This window comes from Rhinichthys klamathensis, unplaced genomic scaffold (assembly GCF_029890125.1).
Source record: "Rhinichthys klamathensis goyatoka isolate OS25496 unplaced genomic scaffold, OSU_Roscu_1.1 h1tg001140l_1, whole genome shotgun sequence".
Classification (NCBI taxonomy): Eukaryota; Metazoa; Chordata; class Actinopteri; order Cypriniformes; family Leuciscidae; genus Rhinichthys; species Rhinichthys klamathensis.
Window position 1 is genome coordinate 112,501 of NW_026607361.1, and position 22,948 is coordinate 135,448.

General features: G+C 37.5%; 2 protein-coding genes across 2 annotated transcripts in view; both read left to right on the forward strand.

Moving 5' to 3' along the window:
• Positions 1-5,246, forward strand: part of syngap1b (synaptic Ras GTPase activating protein 1b) — a 100,281-nt gene extending 95,035 nt beyond the window's left edge. The window contains 2 exon segments of the mRNA XM_056244868.1: positions 4,685-4,879; positions 4,881-5,246. Of these exon segments, the coding sequence (XP_056100843.1) occupies positions 4,685-4,879; positions 4,881-4,967 (282 nt within the window). The 3' untranslated portion in view covers positions 4,968-5,246.
• A 6,076-nt stretch (positions 5,247-11,322) lies between these two features.
• Positions 11,323-22,760, forward strand: LOC130079557 (nonsense-mediated mRNA decay factor SMG5; the record flags this gene model as incomplete). Its single annotated transcript, XM_056244866.1, has 16 exons — positions 11,323-11,732; positions 13,319-13,417; positions 13,626-13,749; positions 13,855-14,011; positions 15,875-15,964; positions 16,058-16,147; positions 16,323-16,401; positions 16,606-16,731; positions 17,902-17,970; positions 18,082-18,293; positions 18,930-19,067; positions 19,354-20,199; positions 20,865-21,034; positions 21,145-21,220; positions 21,316-21,491; positions 22,611-22,760. Coding segments are annotated over exons 1-16 (2,667 nt in total), but the record flags the coding sequence as incomplete, so codon positions are not given.
• Between the last annotated feature and the right edge of the window lie 188 nt (positions 22,761-22,948).

Sequence of the window (22,948 nt, forward strand, 5' to 3'; positions counted from 1 at the left end):
TAGATAGATAGATAGATAGATAGATAGATAGATAGATAGATAGATAGATAGATAGATAAACAGACAGACAGATAAACAGACAGATAGATAGATAGATAGATAGATAGATAGATAGATAGATAGATAGATAGATAGATAGATAGATAGATACACAGACAGACAGATAAACAGACAGACGTATAGAGAGATAGATAGATAGATAGATAGATAGATAGATAGATAGATAGATAGATAGATAGATAGATAGATAGATAGATAGATAGATAGATAGATAGATAGATAGATAGATAGATAGATAGATACTGAAAAAACAGTACTGTTAACTGCATTATTTCTACCAAAAGGGACAAATTACATTAGAATTAGTTTAATGGAAATGAATGCATCAGCTAGTTTTTATTACTTTTGCATACTGCAGAAAAACTATGCCAGATTGATAAATGTAATGACATCATTTGGATACAAGTGCATTATCAAATGCTGAGTATCCTGAAAATCATTTTTGCTACCATTCATAGATTCATAGAGATGCTGTCATTTTTGGGAGCTTGTTTGTTTGTTTTGCAGGAGGTTTCACCTCACATCCATACAAAATGTCGCAATTTCAGCATAATCTGACATAAAATAGAGGTAAGCAGGGCATATGGCTCAGTGCAAGGCGAAGGATTTCTTATCATCATGTCCATTCTATCTACATCATCACCATTGCACTTTGAAACAGTTGATGATGATTTCTGGGAAATCTCCGTATCTTTCTCCGTGCCGCCCTGACAGGAGTCAGGGGTGGGTTATCAGCGTGCATGAGAACCCGGATGAGTGTGAATGTGTGTACGTGTCCATGCTTCTGTTGCGGTGTTTAGAGCGCTTCTGGTGGTAATTTACAGTAGAAGTGTTTGTGTAGACATTTGTGCATTAAGTGGTGTAGTTTGTTGCATAGAAATGTATAGTTCATGGTTGCATTAATAACTCATTTTTTACACAATTTCTTTTGGGTAAATTAAGTTCATGTGAAGTAAAAGGCTGAATGGAAGTGAAAGGTGAATGTGTGTGGTGTTACTCGATGTATTGAAGATTTACTTTGCTTTAGATGATGTTTTAAAGGTTTCTGCGTGTGATTGCATCTAAAGAGCTGTAGAAACACATCAGAACGTATTAACCCTTTCTTTTGAACCTAAATTACCTGACAGACCAATTCAACCAGGACTTCGATTTGACCACCTAAAGAAAAGCAATGGTTCCAGACAAAAGTGACCGTCGTATGAGTTGCAGTTCTGACAGAGATGCACCCTTTACTCCTGTTGTCGTCATCACTTGTCTTTGTTTAGTGTTGCAGCTAGTTCCAAACCTCCGTTCCCTAACACTAATTCCATATTCATTCTCAAATACTAGGTTCTGATTGAGAAGAGAAAGAAATTGCACCATAACGGAGTCAGACTGACTTATGTTAGCAAAGCTAGCCACTTCGCTAATGTAACAGTCTGGAACCAAAGCAAATTCCTTGGTGTTAAAAACATAGAACCTATTAAAGTTGAGCCATTCACTTAGAATTCTTGTAAAAATGAAGTCAAACACAAATACCAGGTGAGTATATTTAGAATGGTAAAACATATTATCACCGAATGTTGTTGTCATGTTGTTTTGATGAGTTTCTCATGCATTAGCCTCAGCGTTAACTTTAGGTTGATTTAACTCCAATGTTTCCACCCCAATCCAGATTTCACTGAAAAGGACTGAACTTGATGAAAAACACACTGAGCATGATTTAGATATAAAATGAGCTGAGGCTGCTTTTGGCACTGCACTGCGCCTCTGTAGGTAAGATTAGAGGATAAGAGCAAAATAAAAATGGTGTCTCCACTATATGAAAATCTTAGCCCAGCTAACACATAACAAAAAATCTGAAAGTCAAACTATCCCCTTTTTTGTGTGTGTGTGTGGCAGAAATGGGCTTGAGGTTGTTTTCACACTTCTGTTGCAGAGCGGACCCAAGTTCAATATAATTTAACCAGCAATGATAATACACTAGCTACGGAACTATTGCGGGCTCAATATATTAGTCAAAGTGTTTCATAAATATTTGAGTTGATAAAAAAAATGTATAACACAATATATTCAGATGCATACAAATATATATACTGATAGATAGAGAATTTAGAGCATAGAACATAGTTACGCCAGTAGGTGACGACAAGTGACTGTTTTCTGTGTTATGAGTGATTCACTGAATCTTTCTCTACCAATTCGTTCAAAACACATATTCATTTATGCACAAAGCAAGTAACCTTCTTTTGAGGGAGTCATTGAATCATTCACTCAAACGATTAATTCAAAAACTCGAATTCATTCAGGTACGAAACCAGGGCTGCATTTAAGTCCACTTTTGCTAACGTTGCGCAAGTGCCCACTGCTGGTGAAACCCTTGCAATGGGTTTAAATGGAATGCCCTAAGCCCTTGATCACTTGTGGATAAATGAAGTGCGAGTTTCTGTTGTGACGTCATAATTGTGTTGGATTGTGGTCTATGAATCTGCCTGAAGTGTACCCAAGTGTACTCGCTCCGAGGGGTCGAGGGTCTGTCGAAATTAACTTCCCTCGTCCACTTTACAAAGTTGAATGCACTTCAAAATGGCGGCGTGTAGTTTGCAATAGGTTGTATCCGAAGCGCACACTTCCCTACTATATAGTAGGCGAAATTCAGTATGTGTCAAAAGTAGTATGTCCGAATTCACAGTACTCATAAAAGAGTGAGCAAAAAGTACCCGGATGACCTACTACTTCTGGTGAGATTCTGAAGTGTGCATAAGATGGACGCAGTGTTGGGAAAGTTCATTTTCTACATAGTTCTTTTTTCCATATGTTGCTGCAAGCTTCTTTTTATTTATTTTTTTATTATTGCCACAGCCCATATACAACCACAGACAGCAATTATTTTATCGACGGGCAAAGTTTGCACAGAAATGTAAAATTTTTCCCATCCTCACCGACCTTGTCATAAAACTCGTTTAAATGATCATACGACGCCTCCTCGCTCGCTGCTTTGTCGAATACATGCTGTTTTTTGTCTTGATGACGCATGCGGCGGCCGCGGTGCGACACTGGTGGCTGGTGTTGCCAGATTGGGTGTTTTTTTTCGCTACATATTAAGGCCTGTTTACGGTGTGTTTTAGCCAGGTTTTCGCCTGAAAGCCTCTATAGAAATCTGGCACCCTATTGAACGAAGTTAAACTGAGAGAGCGTGCGTTCACAGACACCAGAATGAACGAGTTCACAGTAATGTTCATCAGGCAGTAATCAGTACGTTCAGTTCACGTTCGCCCAAAATATGAACGAGTTCATGAACTATCGTTCATTGAACGCGTTCAGGCACAACCCTGGATGGACCATTGTACAGTTGGAGCAACCGAACTCAGGTTCAAACCAAGTGTGGAAACTCCCTGAAATTCTAAATAGTGGATTTGACACTGTTTTGGTTTGAACAAGTACATTTTGAAATATCAAAATTGTATAATCATGCAATATAATACAAATATAAACTACTTTGTATAAAACATTTATAAGATAGTAAATGGATTAAAAAAAAAAAGTTCCCTAGAGTCATTTGAGCTTGCATAACACTGTCAGGCACATTGTCACAACAGTCCAGATATGCTTGTGATAGTGGAACAAAAAGCACCTACATTCCACATAAATATTCATTCTCACTTCCTGTTCTTTTCAGTTGATCACACTTTTGCATCAGTTGCATGCTCAGTATAAGTCTATTGTACTGCACTTAGACACTGGAGTGAGTGCAGTGGTAGGGGTCATATCATGAGTCATCAAATTTTCTGATCTTTGAGGTCAAATAAATGTACACTTTGGGACGTTACATTGCCACTTTACATATAACTGGTAATCTATTTTTAGGCTTCCATGAGAAGAATTGATTGATCCAACATATATTTTTTGACCAAAACCAAAAAAATGAAATGGTAAAAAAAAATCGATTAATCGTGATTAATCACATATAACATAAAAGTTTGTGTTTATATAATATGTGTGTGTGTGTACACACATATATGTATGCATATATATATATCTTTGTATATATACACAGACACGCGCGCACACACACATCGAGATTAATCGATTTGGCGGCTCTAAAAAAATTGTGTTATGACCCCTTTAATGCAAAATTGATGATAAATAAATCAATAATCAATAAATAAATGTCTCTTCTTACTTAAAATCACATTTTGGGTATATTTACCCAAAACAATCCAATATTGAATCGTTCAGTGTCACTGACAACCACTCTGGTCTTCTGCAGTGCAACCTCACAAGAGCACAAGTGTATCAACAGCATTTGTAATTCCCTCCTCATCCCTCTCTCTTCCTCTTTTTTGTGTCTATCCCTCTTTCCCTGAGCATTTCTATGGAAATGTTTCATTCCTCTGCTGTACAACTCATGCTCCTGTTTTATTCCTCCTTTACTGCTCTTCCAATCCCTCTTTCCCTCTGTGACCTCTATTTCCTTTGATCTTCCTGTTCTGCATTTCCCTATCGATCTTCTTGCCATGGGAACTCCTTTGCATTCCATTTGCCTTTTTTTGTGTGTGTGTAATCTTCATCCTTCCATCCTTCCTCCGCCTGCTCTCTCTCTCTTCTCCTCCCTTTTCCTCTCTCTCTCTCTCTGTCTTGCTAGGAAAAGCAGCTTTCCGCCTTGGGTTCAGCAGACCCCGGTGTGAGTTTTGGAGGAGAAATGACCAGCACTCCTGGCTTTGTTGGAGTCTCCCCCTCGGACAAATCCTCCACCCGATCCCCCCTGAATGGAATCTTGTCCTTCCCGTTAGCCCCCCCTCCTCGTTCTCTTCCTCACGCACAACTCCGGCCAAACGGAGAGCTCCCCGGCAACTGAAAAATCAGCAACAGCATCGAGGGCGAGTTTGGAGGGGGAGCAGGTCAATAACAACGTTGACCAAATCTGAGAACATTTTTAGGAATTCCGAAGAAAAAGTCACATCTTTTGTCATCCGCATTATAAGGATGAGGGTTTTTTTGTACATTAGACTGAGGACAAATGGGAGGCGGGACATTACTTGCACCATCCAAAACAAAAGGGCTCTCCATTGGATCCGATATGTTATTCCGACATCACTTTTTCTTTGGATCAAAGTTAAAAGCCCCTTGCACGTACAGTACCTCTGCCACCACGTCATCCAAACCACTGGAAAGTGCTTGGTTCAGTTTCCAAGTTTTTGACTGAGCTCCCTCATATTGCGTTAAAAAAAATCCCAAGAAGCCGGGAACGGTGGGCAAACAAACTTATACGTATGTTTCGAAGTGTATAGAGATCGAAATTTGACCCACGAACACGCGTCAGCTTTGTCTGGGGGATTTTGTCTTGTCATCTGCCTTCCCTAGTGCCTTTCTGTATCTCTAGACAGGGTTTTCAAACGAACACAAGAATAAGGATGGCAGAATTACAGAAATGGTTGTGCAAACTCCTCTCTCTTCTCGAGATTGCTCATTTAGGAGAGATTGTTGTGTTCTTCTGCCTCAATGTAATGCTGAAAATGTCAAGTTTGGGAATCCGACCATGGCTCGGGTTTTTGTGGACAATGTCTGGAAAGTGCTTGTGGTCTTTGAATTGCCTCACTAGACTGAACTTGTGCAATGTTTTCTCTTCTCAATCTCAGAACCTATGTGTATTTAACTGGTGCTATGGATTCACAAAGCATTGCTCTGTGTTACATCACCACCTCTCATTCTGTCATCGTCCTAACGGTTCATATACAGTATGTCTTCGTCCTCCCATTCATCTCCTTACAGGCCAATTTTGATTTATTTCAGTGTGTGTGTGTGTGTGTGTGCGCAACATGAGGTGAGCGTGAGGTGATCTCTGTCAGGTCAAAAAAACTTTTGTCTTTTTTCTTAAAACAAAATGCTAGGCCAGAATGCTGTTGTGGTCATAAGGCATTTTTTATACAGATGCGTTTTCCTCAACATGGCATGATGCGAAGAGAGCTGATATTTCAAATAAGCAGAACTTTGTGTGGGATTTGTGATTTGTTTTCAGAGGTGGTGCACGTTATATTTTGTTAAAAGATTATGAAAACAACCCTGTTTTTAATATAGAATACCATGCACCAAAGCATCATAAAAAATAAGATCAAGAATGTGCATTGAAAAAGTAAAACCAGGGACTTGCACCAAATAATCATTACATTTACATTTATGCATTTGGCAGATGCTTTTATCCAAACTGAATTCAAGGTATACATTTGATCAGTTCATGCATTCTCTGGGAATCGAACCCATGACCTTGGCTTTGCCATACCGTACTGTTTGAGCAACTGGAAAGCTACAAATTATGAATAATAAAACCAGGAATGTGCATTTTAAAAGTATACAGGGTTCATTTTGATTTCATGTTGACTTTAAAGATGCTCAAGCAACTTTTTGGTGCCGTTGAATGGCGATTTTAGGAAAGATCTTGTTAGATAACTGACTTCAAATCTTATGTACTGTACAGAAATATTGCTAGCTATTCTTCATTTAAGTATCACTGCCATCTGGTACTGATTGTATACCTCATCGTTCACTACAGCTTTCTTTCGTTTTATTGTTTGTTTTACGATTAATCAGTTCATTGTCATGTTTCTATAGACTCAAGACATTCTCGCGGCTTCGCTGACACAAGTCATTCATTTGTAACCCAATTCATTGCTGATTGCCTTGTTGTTGCATTGAAAAACTACTCAAGTTCTGTATGTAATACAGCTACACCAATACAGCAGGCCTAGATGAGAGCAAGGAAACATAAATCATAACTGCACAATAAAAACACTGAGCTGTACTGTAATATTTCAAGGTTGGGAAGGCACTGGAGAGGAGAATGGACTGATTGCCATTTTAGCTTTTTAGAGCTTTGAGGGCTATCTTTAAGTGACTTCTACACCATTTAGTAATAATCAACAGGCAATTTTGTTTATGTCCCAAGAGCGGTTGAGAGAAATGGGATAACAGGGTTATCGGCTGATAAATGTGCCATGACATGAATATACCTCAGACGTAAAATCGAATGACTCAGGTAAACTTTCAATTGCCTCACAGTTTAATGCAAACTGGAAAAGAAAAAAAAACACATTTTAAGTTGACCTGCCTGTTTTGGTAGTTAGTCCATTTCTTCTCTGAGATTAGTAGCAGTGATTGGTCAGCAGCTCATCAAGCACCTCCTCTTTTCCCTGCATCTCCAGCCAACCACAAAGCTTCATGGAGGACAATCTGGAACCTAATTGGAGGCCTCACCAAGGACATTCTTCAGGTTGGCCAATGTTTAATTCCAGGGCGCTGTCGCGCGATTCGGTTGGTTGACAGAGGGGAAACTGAGGCTTAGACTCAGTGCCAGAGCCGATCCAAAGAGAAAAAAAAAATAGGTTCCCCTCCTCTGACGTGCCCTCTCTCTGATATAATTTGATGTGATGGCAGTTTGGGATGCTTAACATCTGTCAGATGGCTGCTGCGTGCCTCTTAACAGCACGAGAGATGACATCGCATGCAGCGCAAGTGGTTCGTTGAGAGAGTTGGAGAGGTTCTGTGGATAAGATCAATCTCAAAGGTGCTGTTTTTTAGGTTCTTTACTAACTACATGTAGGATATTGAACAATCCTCTACTTCTTCTCATTATGATCTTCATTAGCTCTGCCTGTCATGCCTGCCCGTGTCTCAATCATGTCTTTTATTTTGGGGAAACAGAACATGCCCAGCCTTTTATTCTCGAGAGACGCTGAGTTGTCCTTCAGCGGATTTGGTTAGAGGCTGGAAGTATCCGAACTTTTGTTTCCTGGTGGTTTGTTTCTACTACTTGACTGGACCTCACCCAGATGAAATCCCATATTTACATGCTGGTAATGCGAGACAAGAACTGAAAATAATCCTTTTTAGATCCGTGAATTTATGTGACAATCTCCTTGCAAAGAAGTATCGACAACCTGTTATTTTACCTGCTCCCCCTCCCCGCATTTTGCTACGTCCCGGATCCTCGGCAACTCCTTTGTATGTGAAAGAAAGATGGATTCTTTTACTTTTTAACTCGCTTTCGTTTTGCTGTGGAGTTCTTGATTTTATGGACGACACTGTTTGGATGTGGAATCCTCTTGTTTTAGAAATTTGGCTGGCGAACGTTTTGTGGGTAGTTTTGAAAAGCGAAGCCAAGTTGCTGTTTTAAATGTAACTTTATTTCCTTTGGATGCCATTGCTGAGCAACACAGACATTTTTCTGCTTCCTTTTTACACCACTAGACAAAAATATCAATGTTGAGAGATCATGCAGGTCGAATAATGTTGTGGGTGACTGTGTGTATATACAGTGTGTGTACAGTCTTTGTGTATATACTGGATGTATGGTTATACAATATAAATATATATATATATATATGTGTATTTGTACATAAGGTATGTTTGTATATGCAGTGTACAGAATGTGTTCTTTTACACCGATTTCCCTTTTTCTCAAAATGTGGACAAGAAAAAGCGTAACAGAACTTTGTGGGAATGAAAACTCATGTTGGCGACTCGTCGACGGATGTCTTCGAAGCACTTTTTGCTCAGGCTGATTGTACGCAGTCTGAAACCTACGATGCGTCGCCGTGAGTCCGCCACGTGGTTTGCCAGTCTAAAGCTTGCACTCATTTTGTAACAGGTTCTGGGTGACCAAGCAATGCTTGTACATAAATATATAGCCTAGGCTTAATACCTACCGTATGTATGCGTATATCCACTTTTCCAGACATAAGTCACCTGCTAATCTTTGCAGCTTTTGCATCTCCTCTTGCTTTCAATTTCAATGCGGTGCCGTGCATCAGATGAGTTTTGGTTTTTTTTGGATCGCTGTTAGAAGGTCGCTCTTGTGAGAAGACGTTCCCATTTTACTATACTGACCTTTTATATGGCTTGATGCTTTATTCCCTCATTACTTGCCTAGCAACTCTTCCATGCAAGTAAGCGCTTCTTTGTCCCCTGTATATGAATGGAGTTCCCATGATGTGCCTCTTTCTAATAAACTTCAGTTGATCTTTGTCAGCCATAAGCCAATCACAGTCATCTTTCTTGACAAGCCATAAGCCCCGCCCCTAAATTTCCATTTCGAAAAGGGCAGACACTTGGGAATTTTATTTCTTTTTGTATATATTATATTAATAGAAAGAGTGGTATGTCAGAGTGTATTGCCAATGTTTTTGGATTTGTTATGAATGTTGATATTCTGGTTATTGAATTATGATTATTATTGTAATAATATAATGACTGCTGTTATCATTTCATCATTCTTTAGTTTATTCAAAGCTGTTGAAGACTTTCATTTCTTTTTGAATAAATCGGAATTTATATTTTTCGGGTGGGCTAATTATAGAAATGAAATCAATTAAACAGATGAATAAAGAAATACATTTGTATTGAATTCATTTATTATATTGAGAATGATGTTTTTATCTGTCTGTCTATCTATCTATTTCCTATCTATTATTGAAGTAATTTATTATATTGAGAGTGATGTTTTTATCTATCTATCTATCTATCTATCTATCTATCTATCTATCTATCTATCTATCTATCTATCTATCTATCTATCTATCTATCTATCTGTCTATCTGTCTGTCTGTCTGTCTGTCTATCTAATAGTTCTATCTATCTATCTATCTATCTATCTATCTATCTATCTATCTATCTATCTATCTATCTATCTATCTGTCTGTCATCTATCTATCTATCTGAAAAATAAAGTTGTTTCAGTTGAAATGACTGATGGCACTCACAGATTCTTATGGTCTTCATCAACTCAACTGGTAAAATCTATCTTTAATGCTATCAGTCAAAGTAGAAGATAAAGGATCAAGGAAACAAGATGGAAGCTTGTGATTTCAGGATTGCTGTGTCGTGTTAAACCCCCTGCTGATGATTCACAAATGCAGTTGCCAGGTGATGCCAGATGGTTTGCCTACTAATCGTGTCCAGAGATGAGGGGTTGATGAGAATGTGTGGGATGAAATTAAGGCAGTACAAACAAATTCCTATGATGTATACCGGTAACTTTACCATCTAAAAAATATAGAAATAAATGTCTTATTACTGTAATGAACATGAGATTATTTTGTATTTTGAAACTATGACTTTGGACATATTCTTGGGATAATTTGTGACCCTACTAAATTCACTTATATTTACACATTTCACACATATAATTGCCCTGTATTTGCCCTATAGCTGGAAGTGCAAGCACCTGGAAAAACAAGATGAATTAAAACATTTGTCAAGAGGGAAAACTACTTATATTCACTCTAAAAAAGAATGCGTTGGCAAAAAAAAAAAAAAAAAGGTAAGCAACCCTCTTACATCAATTTTCTATTCCAGTTCAAATCATCAGCTTTACATGCTTATATAACTTATTTAACATGTATGCCTATATTTAATGAACAAGATAATACTTGTCACTGGCATTAGCACAGTCATTGCTGATAGAGTCAATAGTGTTGTTTACCTTCATGTATCTACTCTTCAACATTATTCTCCTTATCCAGTCATATGCAAAGCATGCTGGGAACTAGAAATTCACATGCCTAATTTCCGAAGTTATCAAGACAATTTCATTAAGTTACCACAACCTAATTAAAAAAACAAGCCAATTAAAGCAGAAATTTTAGTTTAAATTACAGACGACATTAAGTTAATGTAATGATCAACATTATTATGTCAACTGAACTCTACAAAATAGCCTAATGTTTGTAACTTAAAAGGGTTATTAGGCCTAATTAAAACAATAAATTAGAATTTTTAACTTGCAGAGTTGTCGTAACAGGTCTCCTGAATTAGAGTGTGACTTTCACTTTCCATTCATACAAATCTTATTTAATCACAGTGTACCTTTACACAATGCCATTATTTATTGTAAATTGTAAAAAAAAAATATATATATAAAAAGATGAAATATATGGTGATTTATCTCTGGGTGATCAATTGATTTAGCAAGTGAGAAAAGATGCAAAGAAACAAAGTACAGAACATATTTCTGACAAAATACCAATGTATTACTATTATTGCTAAAAAAAAACACACAAAAAAAAACCCCGGTGGTAGCCTCCCTTTACAGTCTACGGGTAGCCTAAGCTGTTTTTAACCACACATAAAAATCTGCAAGCTTCTTACAGTCTGAAGAAAATCCCTGTTATTATAATTTTACAGTATAAACATTTCTGAGCACTAATGGTCATTGTAAGGAACCGTTACACCAGTGGCTGATCATCTCGTCTGCAGAGCCGAGCGCTACTTCCAACTATCGCGATACTTGCAGCGATCGCTGAACTGTGTGCGGTGGGAGGGGAAAAAATGGCCGCTCGCGAAGCGACACTCGAAATGATGAGCAACAACAAAACAAACACAACCCCTTCAAAATGTGACAGCTGACCCGAACCGACACCAGCACACACACCGGCTTCCGAACGGATGGGTATCGCGGCCGGTGACGGGGGAGGTCAGGAACGACAGCGTTTGTGTTTAAGTTGTAATTTGAGGGAAATAGGTGAGTTAGCTAACCTGCTAACGTTAGCCGCGCGCTAAACTAGAGCTGAACGAATCAGAACCAGAACAAGATCCACGAAAACAGACCCCAGCAGCCGCACTATCACTGCTAGGATGAGCGGACCGGGTCAGGACAGCGAGCCAGAGGCCAAAGTGCTTCATATTAAGCGGCTGTACAGGTAAGAGCGTTGACAGCAGGCCGGTACTGTCAGGAAATCTCAGTAATTCTTTATGTATTTGATGTTTTTTGGGCTCAGAAGTGTTTGAAAATATATCGATAATGCTAAAATGCTAAATGAGACACTTGACACTATAGTCCACACCACAGAGGCCGTATAGTCATTCTCAGCCCATTAAGTCTCATCTGGAAATCTTATATTATATGGCATGTGTGGCATGAAATTATAGCTTTTAAATCTAAATTTACTTTATGATTTATGTCCACGGATACTCTTTTTATTTCATATAAAATAACAGATATGGGTAATTAAAATGATAGGCCTGAATTATATGATAATTGAAGGTTGAATAGTTAAAACATATGCACTATGCAATGATTGTTAACCCTGTAAAGCCCTTTTTTTTAAATGGAACCGTTTATTGCAGGCCAAAGATGAAATTCTGATAGCTTTTTATGTAAATACATGACCTTTTTTTAACAGACCACTTATAAAAATGCATGTAAAATCTGTCTTGTCTCTCTACATCTCCCAATAAAACCTCTTAGAAAGATAATAATTAAATGCTTAGTTTTATGATCAAACCTCTGTAGCTTTGAATGTCGGGACAAAACATATAATGCAATGCAATACAATGATGAGGTGCACAAATAAACATTCCTCAAAAGCCTGATGTATCATAGTTGATACATAAATTTTAACAAAACATTTTCTAAAACTTTTCTTTAAAAAATGCTGTATGGATAATCAAGTAAACCTAAGTTGCTTCAGTTCAGTAAATATTCATCTTGAAATATTACTCACAATATAAAACATATTCTTATTTACTTTATAAAAATCTTTAAAGATTTCATAGCAAAATGTCTTATTACGATGTCCTGAAGATGGACATTTTTACAATTATACTAAAAGGCCTTTTACTTACTAAAAATGTATTAACTATATCAATCAGACGACAGGCATGTAGTAGAATGTGTACAACGGGTTTTGATCATGTTGATAATTTAGAAATGCATGTCATATATGATACAGTAGGCTTTTTATGGTTAGGAGCAGCTGAAATGAATCTTTAAGCTCTAGATCAAATGCCTGTGTTTACACCTTAACCATTAAAAAATAAATAAAAAACATAGCTCTGGTGTTAAGTTACATTTACATTAAGTGGAACAAACCTGGACTTGGATTATATGTTTTAGATCAGGTTTTTTTTCTAATACATTTTTATTGTCAAAATGATTATTTGAAAAGCAACAGTTAACCTCAGGGGTTTTTTTGCATTGGGAAGATTCAATTTTATGGTCCCATGATGAGAAAATAAACATTTTATCTTTAGTAAGTATTTTTATTTGCTATAATGCATCTTTGTGAAAGAAAAAAAGCACATGGAAAATTATGCCATATAATGCAAACCATTACTGATTTGTTTGAATTTCAACCGAATAGATTTAACTCAATCATAAATAAATAATTTAGATTTTTTTATTATTATTATTATTGTGAAAGTGTTGAATGGGATTTATTATATTGTGAGTTTGTGGTGTACAGTATATAACAGTGTTCATCATTTCTTGTCTGTTTTCATGAAGGGCTGTGGTGGAAACGGTGCACAAGTTGGATATTATAATCAGCGGCAAGTCGTCGTATAGGGAGGTCTTCAAACCTGAGAATATCAGCTTGAGGAACAAGTAAGCACAAGTTTACTCTCTCTGCAATAATCGTTCAGATTATGTTGTGTTTACATGGAAGAGAGAGCTTTTATTGCTTGTCACCTGGTTAGGAAGCAGTTACATTAGCTCTTAATAACTCATCAACATTCCCATATACTTACTTACTTTACAGGGCTTCTTAATTTTTTAATATATATATATATATTTTTTTTTTTTTTTTAACCAGATTGCGGGAACTTTGTGTAAAGCTGATGTTCCTGCATCCTGTGGACTATGGACGCAAGGCAGAAGAGCTGCTATGGAGGAAGGTCTACTATGAGGTCATTCAGGTCATCAAGACCAATAAGAAGGTACTGTCACGTAACACTGCACACGTCTCATTATTTAAAAGTATTTTTTTATTTTTTTTTGCTGTTGCATTGGCCATCAGGCTGAAATCCTGACTGTGTTTGCAGCATATTCACAGCCGCAGTGCTCTGGAGTGTGCCTACAGGACTCATCTGATCGCTGGGGTGGGCTTCTTTCAACACCTGTTGCTCTATATCCAGTCACACTATCAGCTGGAGTTACAGGACTGCATCGACTGGACACACGTCACCGACCCACTCATTGGTGAGACATGTTTCCAGACGCATATTAAAGGCAGCGTTCTCACAATGGAAAACTGGAGAATATCAATTTCAAATGTAAAATAAGTCTTAACTATTTCTAAATATAATAATAATTATATATATATATATATATAGTAACTTTAATTAATATATATATATAGTAATTATAATTAATATATATATATTAATATATACTAATATAGTAACTATAATTTATATATATATATATATATATATATATATATATATATATTAATTATAGTTACTATATTAGTGATATTTTAAAAAACAATATTATAATAAATATTTCTATAGTAAATGTGATTTCTCTTTCTCTCTCTCTCTCTCTCTCTCTCTCTCTCTCTCTCTCTCTCTCTCTCTCTCTCTCTCTCTCTCTCTCTCTCTCTCTCTCTCTCTCTCTCTCTCTCTCTCTCTCTCTCTCTCTCTCTCACTCTTAACTTCGTAATTGTGAATTTTATTTAATTGGCTAGTAATTGCTCTTTCTGAGTGTTATCTTTATAAAAAAGTTGTGGAAATGTACTGGTCAAAAGTTTTGGGAACCCAAAGCCCTCATGTTGTAAATATGTCTACCACAATATATACAATTTATTAAGGTTTTCCCCAATTATGGAGAACTCGAAAATATCAGGGAAGTCAAACATTTTGATTTCCATGCCTGGAAATGTCAGGGAAAATAATTAGATGTACATTGTTCTAGTTATAGGGTTCCTACGCAGATTGGAAAACTATGGAATTTGATTTGAGTAATATCCAGGTATAATATGTATGGACATTTTTGTGTGTTTCCAGACTATTGCCCTTATTAAGTTTTCTAAAATATAAAATTAAGAATTTCAAAAAAAAAATAATCATAAGTTTTTATGGCATGATCGCACATTTTCATTACTCAAAACTGTTTGTCTTTACCATAAGTGAGCCTCTTTTTTTACTTAATTTAATGAATGTATGTGTGCCAGTCAAACCAGCAATAGATAAAGGAGCAAACGATCATCTCAGACTGTGCTTTGCTGTTTGGTGATCGTGCAACATCAAACCACATTTACAGTATCAAACTGATGTGTCAGAGGTGAATATATAAAGGTTATAAAGCGTTTTAGGTTTCTTCTCATCATGTGTGCATGTTATCACTTCAAGATAACCAATAAAATAATATTTACAAATGACTACTATATGGCATATATAATGCTGAAAATAATATATGCTGTATGAATCATTTGTTCAATATGATCTGAAAAATCTACAGAGAGGTTTGGAAATTTGAGCCTGGAAAAGTATGGAATTTTGAATTTCTGAAGTTATCAGCTCTAAAATATATAATTGGCTGGAAATTGGAAATTGAAAATTTCCCCAAAATGAAAATTGTGTCATCATTTACTCACCCTCATGTTCTTCCAAACCTGTATGAATTTCTTTCTTCTGTTGAACACAAAGGAAGATATTTTGAAGAATGCGGGAAACTGAACAGTTCTGGGGCACCATTGATTTCCATAGTATTTTTTTTTTCCTACTATGAAAGTCAATGGTGCCCCAAACAAAGCGGCCTGGTTACAAGCTTTCTTCAAAATATCTTCCTGTGTTCAGGGGAACAAAGAAATGTATACAGGTTTGGAACAACTTGAGGGTGAGTAAATGATGACAGAATTTTTAAGTGAACTATCCCTTTAAGAATGATGAAAAAAAAAAAAATGATTTAGTCATCACACTTGAAGTCATGGAAAAGTTCATTGGTTAAAAAGTTTGGGAATACTGTGTAGCAAAGTCTATTGTATCTCACATTATAACCTGTCATACTACCCAGTGTTAGCGTTTGCTGAATGAACCTTTCTGTGCTCACTGACCACAGGTCGTAAGAAACCAGTCTCAGCCACCCCTAAAGAGATGGAGTGGGCCCAGATGGCTTGTCACAGATGCCTTGTGTACTTGGGAGATCTCGGTAAGTGTGTTCTCACTTGATTTTTATTAAAATCAGCCTTGGAAAGCTCTGTCTTGCAGTGCGATCTCATGTTCACGTTTGATGTTTATGAAGCGCGGTACCAAAACGAACTGGCGGGAGTGGAAGCAGAGCAGCTGGCGGAGCGCTTTTATCACCAGGCCCTGTCTGTCGCACCTCACGCCGGTGAGCGAGTCCTCTCAACAACACATTTTCCTGGCACAGGAGAGCATGCTTTTTATGATTTTCTCTGTTAAACAGTGAATTTTAATTCACATTTAATGGTATTCATTGTTATCATTTCATTTTATTTGAATTTCACATTATTGCATTGGGGAAACGCAATTGTTGTCTTTTACAGGCATGCCATTTAATCAGTTGGGTACGCTTGCTGGAAGTAAATTTTATAATGTGGAGGCTACTTACTACTACTTGCGCTGGTAAGGCTTCTGAGAACAGAATCATGACATAAAGTAAAACATGACATTGAATATAGCAGCAACAGCACAGTAATAATAAAGAGGGATGTGAAGGACTGTTACATCCCTTTTTTTCCCTTTTAAATTGTAGTTTAATATGATTAGCGTTCCAAGACTCCGATAACCCTGCATGAACATGACAAACTGGTTTTTCCTGTTGAACAGTATTCAGTCAGAGACACCCTTCGATGGCGCTTATGGGAATTTAAAGCGTCTGTTTGACAAGGCAGCCAAGATGTACCACCAGGTGAAGAAACAAGAGATGAAGAAACTTTCACCATCACGCCAGAGGTGTGTTCCCTCTCTTTTATATACATATAAAAGACAGGATGGAGGAATGTTTCTGAAAATGTGTCCATTGTGTTCAGTGTGTTCCTGTAATATAAATCAGTGGTTCTCAAACACTTTGACTTGCCTCCCATTGTTCAACACAATATAACCCCTCATATATGCTATAATATTTCTACCGGTATTTCTGCTGTAATTATGACAAAGCTGCTTGTTTTTAAATTGTTTTCTATTACCAGAAACTGGGAGTGTCAATATAGTAAATAAATTGACTACAATAATGTTTTTTGATTGTCGAAGTTTAATTTAAAGAGGCGAACATTTATTTAAAGGTTTATTATGGATCTTATCAAGAATGGTGTGTAAAGTATATAAATAGCATGTTTGAGACTGAAATAATGTACAAAACAAAGTCTGTAAGCGATTTAATCTAAATGAATTGCTGATTATTTATTAAGATAATTTTAAGTCGTTCTGTAGGCCCCCTTGGAAGTTTGGTTTGGCTGCACTGATGCACAGTAAGACTGTCCATTATTTTAGTAAATAAATGAATGAATTAAGATTGGAAGTTTCTGTAAAACACTTCTGATCCATATCTAGAGGCCAGAATAGAGACTTGGGGGTGAGATCAGTAAACAACCACCTAACAATGCTCTATAAAGCTCTCAGCAATGACCTGTGGCCTGTTCCATTAAGCTTGCATGAGTTTCAAAGTAGGTTTAGAGTTGACTAAACCATACAAATCCATCCTGGTTCAGCGGGCTCAGAATGCTCAGTATAAACGTTCTCTGTCAACTCAGGTTTGATCCAGAGTTTGTGATTAACCTGAAAGTGTGACTCGTACAGCCAATCACATGGAACATGGGGAGTGTCAATTTAATTCACTTCTGGCGAGAGACTATGCTTCTAACCACAGCTCGAGCAGCGATGCTGTTTGCGACTGTTCGTTGGAACTATGGTTTCAGGAAACACCGATTTGTTGAACTTTGCTGATAATGACGGAACTCATTAGTTGGCTAACGATGCTTTCGGGAAACGCACTCCTGGGTAGCAACTGAAACCGGCTTCATGCAACAGGCCTCTGGAAACCACACAAAATGTTCTACGTAGCCTCATGGTGTAGACTAGTATTGGCATGCAGCAGTCACATTAATTTGGTTATTCTTGCTTCAGGTCAAAAGACATCAAAAGACTGCTGGTGAGCTTCATGTATTTGCAGAGCCTGTTGCAGCCCAAGAACAGGTGAGAGCATCAACCCGTTTAATGATATACAATCCCTATCCTTCCTCTGAAAGGTGCAAGATTGAATTTGAGAATCAAATCAAGTTCACTATTAACCTGTCTCCTCTTCAGTCTGATGGAGACGGAGCTGACGTCACTGTGCCAGTCCGTGCTGGAAGACTTTAACCTGGTGCTGTTCTACCTGCCCCTTCCTGCTCACGGCAGCCAGTCAGCCAGCGAGGAGGAGGAAGAGCACGACTCGCTCTGTTCTGTGCTTCCTGACAGCCTCATATTCAAGATGGTGGTGACTTGCCTTATGGTGGTGCACAGCCTGAAGAGAGGGGGTAAGTAGGGACTGAAAGGATTGATCGTGATGTTCGACATCTGCTGCTCATTTTACGCCATGTCATTTTGTCATTAATTATGTCGCATTGCATTCAATAAGCAGACCGATACTGCTTCACCATCCTAAAAATAGTGCTGGCTTCAAACTATTTATTTTTATTTAGTGAAATGGCAGATGTGTGTTGCTTCAGGCCTATTCTGATACATCATGCAAAAAGCACAATTTCCTGGAATTACTGCAGCTTTACCAGATACAACATGGTAAAAAGCGATAAAATCTTTTTGTCCAAACCAGTCACCACATGCCATGAGATATTTTTTTTCCTGTTGCCAACTATCATTTACTGCATTTTTATATTTTTACATAGGTGTTATTTATATACTTTTATAATATTTATTTATTTTTTATTTTTTCAGTTTTATATAATATATAACATTTCAGGTTTCTTTGGTCATGAAAAATTATCAGGGAACTCTAGAATTGTGATTTCCATCCATTGAAAAGTCAGGATATTAAAAAAACCAAAATTTAATGGCTGTTAGGGCACCGTTGGAAGCATTCCAACCACAGTTGTCATTTTAATTTTCTCGCAAATGAAGTACAAACTCATCTGTCAACTGTAATTCAATTCTAGCTTCAAAGCAGTACAGCGCCTCCATCGCTTTCACATTGGCTCTGTTCTCCCATTTGGTCAATCATGTCAACATTCGACTGCAAGCTGAACTGGAGGAGGGAGAGAGTGACGTCCCACCCCTGCGCACTGATAACACTGGTACGGGTAATTCTTTGCTTCTATGTGCTTTTGTCTTTCTGATTGTAAGGTACTTTCAGAATCTGCCAGAAGAAAATATGCAGTGCTGCCTTAGATTTTAGTGAAAAGTAGGTATCTTAGAAAGCACCATAATGTTGGCATCTATGAATAAAGCACCTATGATGCCTTAAAATGCTGTCTAGTTAAGCAGCTCTCTCGGATTTGGAAAAGCTTTTGTCTTTGTTTCCTTTTATGTGATTGTTCAAACTTCAAACTAACCTTCCCAATGTGATGCATTTGTTCGTAGATGACGCTGATGCCAGAGACCACAGTGGTGCTGCTCTCTCAGAGGAGAAGACCCTGCAGAACGGCTCGCTGGAAGAGGAGGATGACGAAGAGGAGGACAAGGAGAATGAGGAAGATGTGACTAAGGGGAACGGAAGTACAGTGGGGACGAAGAAAAGCCTGGAGAAGAAGAGATCAGCTGAGGAGAAGCAAAAACAGAAGCGGAAGTTCTCACGGCTCTCCATGCTTCGCCGCAGACGCTGCGCTCACAAGGAGGACGAGAGCGACCTGAGCGAGGGATTTGAGAGTGACGAAGAAGAGGACGAGGAAGGCGGCGGTCCGGTCGACGGCCTGGGAGCCACTAGGGTCCAGATAAACACTTTAGGAAGGGAAGGACGGAAGGGACCACTGGCAGAGGATGGCAGCTTCGAAAGTGGTTCAGAGGAGGAGGAGGGCGGCACTGCCTTTGACGTCGAGACGGATTCCGACATGAACAGTCAGGAATCTCGTTCGGACCTGGAAGACATGGAGGATGCAGAGAATGCGCCACAACAACAGCAACAAGAGGAAAACGAGCAGCCGCAACCATCTAGAGAGGACAACTCGACCCCTCCTGTTACGAACGGCCCTTTAGTGTCTAATGATGCCAGCATCAGCAGTAACCTGCAGGCCATGTCCTCTCAGCTCTTCCAGGCAAAACGTTGCTTCCGGCTCGCACCCACCTTTAGCAATGTTCTGCTCCGCCCTGCGGCTGCCACTAACCCCACCCCAGACTCAAACCCCGCCCCAATACAAGAAGCCACACCTCCTACTGGAGAAACACCGAAGCACATGAGTCCAGAGATCGCTAATGGAACCAACGACAAAGGTATATTGCATACAGTTTTCTGCAATTAATTTAACTTCGTCCATACATGCTTTTTATATACATTACACTTTTGAGCTTGGTAAGAAGTCTCTTATTCTCACCAAAACTTCATTTATTTGATTAAAGACACAGTAAAAACGTTAATATTGTGAAATATTATTACAATTTTAAAATAACTTTTCTGTTTAAAATTTAAGTGTCGTATTATCCTTCAGAAATCATTCTAATATGCTGATTTGGTGCTTAAGAATTTTTTAATTATTTAGATTAATATTATATACTATATATTTTTATTATCAATGTTGGCAACAGTTGCACTGCCTAATATTTTTTATGGAAACGATCAGGATTCTTTGATGAATAGTAAGTTCAAAAGAACAGCATTTTTTTTTTAAGAAATCTTTTCTAATATTATGAAACTATTTACTTTAAAAAATCTTACCTGACACCAAACTTTTGAAAAGTAGTAGTAGTACTTAAGAAATTTGAAGTTTGAAACTCTGATGTTACACTTCATTTATGTATAATCAAAGTCCTTCAGGTCCAATCAGTCTACAGGCTTTCATAGACAACTCATCAACTCATGTCTTTTAAGCACTGTTATTTTCTTAAGGGAGTGCATATTTAGTCCATACTTATAAGATTATTTGATTTGCTGTTTACAGATCCTGACTCTGATTCTGAGGACAGTGTTCACAGCAACCAGTCGCTTCCCAGTGAGAAAACCCTTTCTGAGCGACTGGAGATTCTGACCAATCAGGGTCTCATCCAGGTGGTGAAGGTCTTTTTGGATTGGCTGAGGACGAACACTGATATCATCCTCATGTGTGCTCAGGTACATCTGAAAATTCTGCATTTTCTTGAGAAAACCGTACAATAGTTTTTTTGTTGGTGTTGTTGCGTCGCTACACTTTAGTATACATGTTGGTCTTTGGTCTCAAACAGAGTTCTCAGAGCTTGTGGAACAGACTTTCAGTGCTGCTTAATCTACTTCCTGAGGGCAGCAAGATATTAGAAACTGGTGAGAGAAGTCATTATTATTATTATTATTTATTGAAGTTAAAATATCCTTTAATTTCCCTCATAACGCAATCTTTTTCTCTCGTTTTGTTGCAGATTTAGGTCTGAATAAGGATGTAACAGAACTCCTGAGTGAGTGTGAGCAGCCTGGTTTGGTCCAGACACTGCTGTTGCCCGAGGATCTTGCCCTTCGCCACCTTCCTGCCCTCAGCGTAGCCCATCGACGCCTGGACTTCACTAGCCAGAGACCCCCACTTACCCCTCTGGATGAGGTAACATCACACTTACCTCTGTGTCATTTGGAATTGATTTTTACTATTTGTTTGTCGTCAATAAAAATTGTGGCATTCTTCATATATTCTAATCATATATTTCATTTAGGATTTGAATTTTCCCTTGTTAATTTAGTAAAACTGTGGAAAACTGGGTTTTACCAGGTTACCAATGCTACCAGGTTACTGTTTTGTTTTTTAAAGAATACTAGATTTTTTCCTTTATTTTCCTTTAAAACATTAAGTATATATATATATAAAATCTTGTCTAATGTTTAAGATTACTATTCTCTTATGCTCATCAAGCCAACATTTAAATATATATATATATATAGCTGCATCAAAAAAACTAGAAAAAAAACAGTAATATTGTAAAATATTATTACAATTTAAAATAATGGTTTTCTATTTATATATATACTTTAAAGTATAATTTTTTTATTTGATGCAAAGCTGAATTTTCATCAGCCATTACTCCTGTCAGTGTAACTACCTAGGCCCTAATATTTTTTTGCAACCTGTGATACTTTTTTCAGGATTTATTTATGAATATAAAGTTAAAAAGAGCTACATTTATTAAAAATAGAAATATTTTATAAATTTAACACATCCTTGTTAAACAAAAGAATTCATTTCTTTCAGTAAAAGAAAGAAAATAATTACTGACCCCAAACTTTTGAACGCTAGTGTATATTGTTACAAAAGATTTCTTTTTTATGAAATGCTTTTCTTTTTTAACTTCTTATTCATTAAAGAATCATGAAAAAGTATCATCGGTTATAAATAAAATATTAAGCTGCACAACTGTTTCCAACATTGATAATAAATGTAATGTAGTAGTACTTTTGAAAGCACAAAATAATGATATATATTGGGATGAATTATTTAGTGCTTTCAAAAGTACTATTAAAAACAGTTGGAATCATTACATTTCTTAGGATTCTCACTCATCCCTACTTGAGTGTCATAATGTATTGTTCAGGGAAAATCTAGTAGCTGGTTCCAGCTAATTAGTGTGCGGAGGATTTCATTAAATTACATAAGTGCAATATAACAGTCATTGTCTTTTGCTTTCTCTCATGTTCTTCCTTTATGTCTTGTTTTCTCTGTGCTGTCCAGTGTGTGGTGCGCGTATGCTGCATTCGCAGCTTTGGTCACTTCCTCACAAGTCTCCAAGGCAACGTGTTACACTTCAACCCAGAGGCGGGCATCTTCACCGGCATCAGCAGTCAGCGCAGGAGCATCTTGATTCAGCAGGCCAAGGCCCAGGTTCGCACATAGGCTCTCAAGCAAAAGCTCACTAATGTGGTGGATGTTTATAATAAGCCACGTTTTCGTTACGCATACTAGCTTTGACCCTATCAATTATGCACTTAGCAAACTATTTGCATTATTAAACTACAGCTAACCAATCAGCTGATTTCTTTTGTGTATTCGGTGCATTGGCTCGTTTGGTG